Source organism: Camelina sativa, chromosome 10, assembly GCF_030686135.1.
Source record: "Camelina sativa cultivar CO46 ecotype springtype chromosome 10, ASM3068613v1".
NCBI lineage: Eukaryota > Viridiplantae > Streptophyta > Magnoliopsida > Brassicales > Brassicaceae > Camelina > Camelina sativa.
Window position 1 is genome coordinate 6,224,562 of NC_141889.1, and position 7,602 is coordinate 6,232,163.

The following is a 7,602-nucleotide window of genomic DNA, read 5'->3' on the forward strand; positions in this document are numbered from 1 at the left end:
ATGGCTTTCTTTTCTACCTTACAAGTCATTAATCAAATCACATATATGCTTAACAAGTATAGTAGTGAAGGTTATGATCAGACGAGAAAAAGGAAACCAAAGTAAAATATCAAATGCCACAAAATAATCATTTTGGAGCCTTTTGCACAAATGTTTTCTCTCTCACGCTAATAGAAAAAAATAATAATAATAATCCAAAAGTTCCCATGAACAATTCGAATCCAAAGTTTAAAAAAAAATAAAAACTGTAAGAAAAAAAAAATTAACAATTAGAGTTACAAACAGAGCACACAACATCATGAATCTTGGAAGAAGAAGAAGAGATCCCTAAAGAATACTGATCGAGAATCAACGATCTCTTTGGTTATTGCTATGGAAGACGAAAACACTGAAAAACCAAATCTTTTTTTATCACCACCCATGTTGTTTGTATCTTTGCAGCTACCAATCTGATCTTATCTTATGTAAGAATTTTTAGACGTAAAAAACTTTTTTTTTTTTTTAATGTTTGTGAAGAAGCTAAGGACGAATAAAAAAAAAAAAAAAACAAGAAACTCACTGTGATGAAGAAAGTTTGGTTTCTTTCTCTACTTGATATCGAATAAACAACTCTTCAAACTCTGCAACGGTAATTTGGCTGTTCTTGATCTCTACAAATCTCACTTCTTTTCGTCCATTTTTCTCTATGCTTCAATACCTGAAAAAAGCATTAATCAATCTCTATCACTTTTTTGTCAACTAGAAACTAAATGTAACAGATGAGATGCAAATAAAGATGAGTTGTTTGACATCTATGAGGAGGGTACCTCTATTTGTTTGTCTATTTCCGACATTGTAGTTTCCAGGGTAACCTTCTGAGGCATTAGCAGATGGGTCTGAGCCTACATTGTCAATACCAAAGCCATAAGAGCGAGACAAGCCGTCAAACTCATTAGAAGAAGACTGATTATGAGGCATTGACTGCTGCTGCCATGTTGAGTCGCTGTAAACCGAGTTGCCTCTATACAATTCCCCTATAGAGCCATCAAAACCATTCGTGTTACCCGAAAATGACAGCCCAGAAAGTCCAGAACCCATCCCGTAGCTTCTTCCATAGCCATTGGTATCGCTCGTCACAGAAGAAAGTCCCCAGTTTCCTCTGTTGTTACCACCACCCGATACTCCCAAGTTCCAACCGGGACCTGAAGAATCGCTTCTGTTTCCCCACAAGTCTCTGTTGCTCGGGTTGTAAGCAGAGTCACCTCTATTGTACCCAATTGGAGAGTTGTAACGGTTTGGTGAAGCACCGTTGAAGTATTGGTTGCCCTGGATCCGGCTATAACCAAGAGTGTTTCCATCAAAGTTTGAATTCAAATTCAGTTCTTGATTCAAACCGAGACCAAAGCTAGAGAAAGCATTTCTACCGCTACCAATTGGACTAAACCGGCCAGCAGAGCCTAGATTATTGTTGTTATAACCAGGAGGGAAACTATTGAAGTAGCTATTAGCAGATGACCTGTTAGAGACCACTCCATAGTTGTTACCATACCCAAGAAGCGGGCTTCGGTTAGGAGGAGTCGAGGAGAGCTCCTTTGGCACTGCTCTTTTAACCTCGACCATCTTTCCGTTTAACTCATGGAAGGTCTTGTGGAGAACCATATCAACAGACTCTTCAGAATCGAAAGTGATGAAGCCAAAGCCTCTTGGCCTCTGTGTATTATGATCATACATTACCACAACATCAGCAATTGTACCAAACTGATCAAAGTAGTTCTTGAACTCAGCCTCAGTAATGCTAGACGGTAAACCTCCAACAAAGATCTTCTTTGTCCGTGCTCCGCCACCATTACCACCATGGCTGGGTGAGATAAGGTGCATTGGACTGGCATGTCGTTTTAGCACTTGCTGATCATCCCGTGGGACAGCTTTCTTCGCCTCGACCTGCAACAAAAGACAGAAGTATTATTCATTCTTTTCTCATTGATCTAACACTGACATTGCCACTTCAACAAAGCAACAACAAATTCTCACACAAGTTATAACAGCAACAGCAAATCCAGAAGTTAATGACAAAAGAAGTTTTTAAAAAGATCTAAACTTTGCTGTGTAAGACTCATCGAAGAGGACAATATCATGAGTAATGACACCAAACAGATCTCTAAAAGAGCATGACCACAGAAAGATCCAGACTTTAGAACAATCCATTGCTCAAGACTCATCAACGGAGGATAATTCACGAGTAGAGACACCATAAGATCCAAAGTCATTACATAAAGATCGAGACTTTAGAACAATCCATTGCTCATCAATGTAAAAAAAAAACAATTGGATGAACTTGAAAGCTACGGATCCAAAAGATTACTAACCGTGCGGCCATCAATGATGTGTTTCTCCATGATCACTCTCTCTGCAACAGAAGGATCTGCAAAGACGATAAAGCCAAAGCCACGAGCACGTCCAGTGGTACGGTCTCTCATGATCACAGCTTCAACCAAATCTCCATACTTGCCAAAATACTCTCGCAGCCGTTCTTCATCTGTATCCCATGAAATCCCGCCAATGAAGAGCTTTCCCAGATCCGATCCCGATTCCATCTTTTGCTCCTGCAAAAAAAAAACGCGATCCATGAATCCGATCTCACAAACACGGATCAGATTTGCTAAATAAATGACGATTGCCAATTCGATACTGAGACGAATCTGTTTTTGTTACTACGATCGTGTTTTTAAGATTCAAAAGAAGAGCTCAAGTTTAGAGATTTATGATGAATTTGTTCAAGTTTTTACCTCCAGATTCATGTTATTGAAGTCGTGAACGGAAAAGAGACAAACTTGTTGTTTGAAACAGAATCCAAATTCTAGTGCCCGATCAAATAGGAATTGAGTATCTCTTCAAATCTGACAACGGATCATCAAAAACATCCAATCAAAAAAAAAAGGATTTTGAATAAAACCCAGAAAGAGATATATATATAAATCTTCAGACAAAAGTTAAATGAAACATAAGAAACAAATCAACGGTAAGAGAAACGGCAAAAATGGGCAGAGACAGTAATATTAAAAAAAAAAACGCCAGATTTGAACAGAAACCATCAAAAACTTGTAAAGATGTGAAATTCACCATTTTTGGAGAAGAAGAACCAGATGATGATGATGATAAATAAAAATGTGGGAAAAACCTTTTTAAGATCTGGAAAAAGGGACAAGGACAAGAGAAACAGAGGATGTTTTGTTCATTCTATAAGACATCCACTCTCTCTCTCTCTCTCTCTCTCTCTCGCTCTTTCTCTCCTCCTTCTTCTTATCAATACGATGGCCTCTCTTTCTCTTTCTATATCTCTCAAAGATTATTAAAAAACTTTCCTTTTTTATTGTGCGTAATGCTTTCTTAATTTATTTACCAAATCCATTAAGAAGGGGATTCCTTTTTTCTCTTGAGGCCAAAGATGGTAAAAAGAGAGAGAGAGAGAAGAACCAACAGTCACATGTAATAATAGGGGGAAGAATTTGAGATTTGCATCTCTCTCTTTTGGTGTAATAAGAATCTTATTTTTAGGGTTGTTAAGAGAGGGGAGACCCTCTTAACACAGTTTGATGGAAGATGATAGCTCTTTTTCCTTTTTTAAAATTAATATTTTCCCACAAAATATATTAATCTCTGTTATTTACTTTCTAAGCAATAATAATACTTCATAATTATTTTGTGAAAATATTTACATTTCCTTTTGGATTTTTCTTCATTTATGGAGTCTCTCTCCAAAAAAAAAACAAATTGTATTGGCGAATCTGAAAAGAAGAAATTAAATTAAATTCACAGAAAACTATTTTGTTTAGTCAGCATAACAATTTTTCAAAATGCTAACATCACCATTCAGCAATATAAATTCCCCATTTATTTGAAGCCATGTATATTTTTTTTTAAAAAAGACTAACTTTATTGTCTACTTGTGAACAAAATTTTAGTTAGTATAGCTGAATGTCTAATTTTATGAAAACTGTCTTATAAAGCTTTATTTCCTATGATCTTATATATATTATTTATTTGATACTATTAGAAATATTATACAAAAATGGGTTTTACATTATGTAGAAATTATGTTATACTATAATAATATACAAAATAAAGATTTTTACATTCATATCAAACCATAAATATACATTTTGTTTTATTTCAAGGTCATGATAAGTAATAAGTTAATAAGAATTAACATAAGCATGTTTACCAAATCCTTATATAGCACATTATTCCTTGCTTTGGAATCAAACTATGTTTCAACTTTAGGCATATATTTAGTTTTATCTAATTCACTTTAAAATTGAAAGATTGTTCAAAACATAATTTGTAGTTTAATGATTTCTTTTGGTGTCATCAACGTGCCATAATATGACTTTAAATTGTTTGTGAAACTTAAAGATGACAAGCATAATTATAAAATAAAATAAAAATAGTATAAATATTTATTCAGTCACTATCTAAAAAAGTTGAAATAAGAAAAAAATAAATATATTTAATTATCAACGATCCATGGAAGAAACAATAGACATGTATCTTTTTTTGAATAGACATATTGTTAAGGTTTCTCAGATTTTGAAATTATTTAACACGTATGCGTGTAATCTTATTTAAATAAATTACTTACTTGTAGTTATGTTTAGTTTAACATAAAAATTTTACTTTAGCGATTATGTTCATTTGAATCTTATTTTTGGTCATTTGAATCGATTTATGAGATGTTGAAAGCATTGTACAAAAGCACGAAACAACTTGACATATAAAACTAGGGAAATTATGTTCTGCTTTCTTAAGTCTTAACACTAGGCAATAAGTAGTGTGGTTATGTTGTTATTAAGTACAAGAAGCACTGGTGGATGTATATGTATGGTCAAGAGACCAAATGAGTAATGACATCAAACTAACTTAAGCGTTAGAAAATTACCGAAAAAAACACCACACCGATTTCCCAGTACTATCACATTTATATATTTCTTGTTCGTTGGTGAATAGTCTTCTAGTATACGAACCCACAACATATATCATACGTTTTCTTCATTAACAGCATGACACATTCTAACTAGGGGTGATAAGAATAATGTAAGGAAACCCATTATCAGAATATTTTGATGTCTACGAGTTTTTTTTCACATTTGATGTCTACGTTGACATATTTTAAATATTTGGGTACTCGATACTATCTTTTTTATATCACAAAGATAGAATCATATGCCCTACATGAAAATAATTGTATTATTTTTGCATCAAGTTTACTCATTTAAATATTCTGTTCCATTGACATTTTATCTTTTAATATAAGGGCAAAATTATTCTGTTATGTAGGGGGTTTTTTTTTTGGTTAAAGGAGTTTCATTAATTGAAGTTTAAAATACAAATACAGGGAATCCAAATGAACAACCATTTTTAAGCATACCAAGCAAAGCAACCATTTTCATCCTCTTTTGTGTGGCCATATTTTTATATGATGCCTAAAACAAATATAGTTTTGTATAAAAAATGTTTAGACGGAGAAGATAGGATCTATAGACAGCTGAGCTTGTCCTGTGTGGTGGAAAAGGTCTTACCCCAAATGTTCTATAGTTGGGCATAATGATGTTTATGAGTATCCAAGGGTTACATTATATTCATTAATTAATAATATGTAGACGTGCCAAAAAATATAATTAATTTGGGGCATTCGATGATCTCGTAATACTTTTGTATAAGCAGTTAACCATATGTCAAATTGTTAACTAATCTCAAAACATATAAAACCGTAGAAACATACATCTTTATAAAAATGATTATGATCAAACAGAAAACTGCTAATGGAGATTTTTAAGCACTTGCATTGAAGAGAATCCACTCCTAAAAAAGGTCCTTTTAGCACTTGAGTACTACAAGATATATCACCATTCCTCGTGAACTTAAATAATTCAAAATCCAAGTGCTGGAAAATAAATACTATAGTAATATATAATAAATAATTCAAAAATCCAAAGTACACCAAACAGCTAAAAATATTGAAACCGAAACCACCTTTTCTTGGTCAAATGTTTGATCAAAATTATGATGATGGTGTGGTTATGTGAAGGGGACAACACCTTTCTAAACTTTGAAATTTTCCATGCAAACCTTTTCCGTTTCTAGATTATTGTATATATATATATATAATTATTAATTTGTAATTACCAAACAGTAAATAAATGTCGAGATTTTCTTGTTTTCGTATGTTAAGAACGTAAAGATTACGAGTAATTTAGTAACTCTAAAATCTTACCTAATCATAACATATGTTTTTTATCCATTCAATTATTATTATATATATATATTTTTATATAAAAAAATTCATTTTACCAAGTTACCCACATTCGAATCGAACTAGTGTCATTATTTAAAAACGTTTGGAATTTAATAAAGGGCTGGGGACAAAAGAGTTTCTTATCAGTTTTAATTCAGAAACGACATTGAAATAGTACTGAGGGAGAGATACATATTCTGTTTTTAGTTGTTTCTTCTTATCTTTTTACCGATTCTAAAAATTTTACAACCAAAGAAAATATGAATAATAGAAAATTGAAAAATTCTATAACAAGATTTGAGGTGGACCAACTTGGATCCAGAATGTCACCATTATAAATCCTAACTGTTATCCACGCAAGTAGAACACAACCACTAAGACTATCCTCATTGGTAGTCCTTAGATGTTTCTTAGGAAATTTCTTAGGTATAAATATTAATTATTAATGAAAAAAAAGCTAAGGATTGTAAGAAACGTTTCTAATTTTAGAACCATAAGAAACGTTTCTTAGTGGACATGTGGCACGATATGAATGGTGAAATGAGATGAATGGGGTAAATTTCTTTTGGCATTTCTCTTTCATTTTCGTGTGTTCTCTTTTCATGTTGTGTGTTATGTTTTTATTTTTTTAATGTTTTGTGTTTTAATTGTAAATGTTGTATGTTATTTTATGTTTTTATTATTAAAATATGTTTCTATGATATATAAAATAATTTTGAATATTTTAAGTTATTAATTATTATTTTACTATATTTATTACTAAGAAACACCTTAACTTGGTTCTACCAATAATCAACAAAATTTTCCTTTTTTCTTAACAAAGTTTCTTCTTCCTTTTTATTATTAAAAATTGCCTTAAGAAACAACTAAGAAACACATTAATGAGGATAGTCTAACCCCACAAATATAAAACCAATAGCTTCAGTTTTTTTTGTTTTAATAAATAAATATATATTTTTTGGTTTAATTCCCACATGACGAAAGGCAAATTAATATAATTTATGGTCCATATAATTTGACTCAAGGACCTAGGCCCATTTAAACCCAACGAAAAAAACATAGAACGGCCCCAAGCTTCTTCACACATATTACACAGATTATATTATCAATCTCATTATCACGGATCAAATTAGGAGGTTTTGATTTTGTTCAATTGCTGAGGTCCTCATCTGTTGATGATGTTGATCTCCTGGTGGTAATACTGGATATGATACGATTGATGTTTGGCCTCTTTCATTCACAAGAGATACTTGTGTGTTGCAGATCACCAAAATACAATTTTTTTTTTCTTTTCATTTTGACTAACGTCCATGAGAATTTGTTACAAATTT

General features: G+C 32.3%; 1 protein-coding gene across 2 annotated transcripts; it reads right to left on the reverse strand.

The window, feature by feature from the left end:
* Positions 1-140: 140 nt before the first annotated feature.
* LOC104717570 (heterogeneous nuclear ribonucleoprotein 1) lies at positions 141-3,602 on the reverse strand. 2 transcript variants are annotated; one of them, XM_087470482.1, is made up of 5 exons: positions 3,158-3,602; positions 2,766-2,876; positions 2,346-2,582; positions 807-1,920; positions 141-697 (listed from the first exon to the last, which is right to left on the reverse strand). In XM_087470482.1, exons 2-5 carry the CDS (start codon positions 2,775-2,777, stop codon positions 684-686), a joined length of 1,377 nt encoding a protein of 458 aa, XP_087326608.1. In that variant the 5' UTR covers positions 2,778-2,876; positions 3,158-3,602; the 3' UTR covers positions 141-683. The 2 variants fall into 2 exon arrangements, with proteins under 2 accessions (XP_087326608.1, XP_087326607.1); XM_087470481.1 differs by having other exon boundaries at positions 3,100-3,599.
* Between the last annotated feature and the right edge of the window lie 4,000 nt (positions 3,603-7,602).

Excerpts from the sequence above, each read along its gene's own strand:
- LOC104717570 (XM_087470482.1), bottom strand. Across the intron at positions 1,921-2,345 it reads ACATCATTGATGGCCGCACG|GTCGAGGCGAAGAAAGCTGT; the intron begins GTTAGTAATCTT and ends CTTTTGTTGCAG.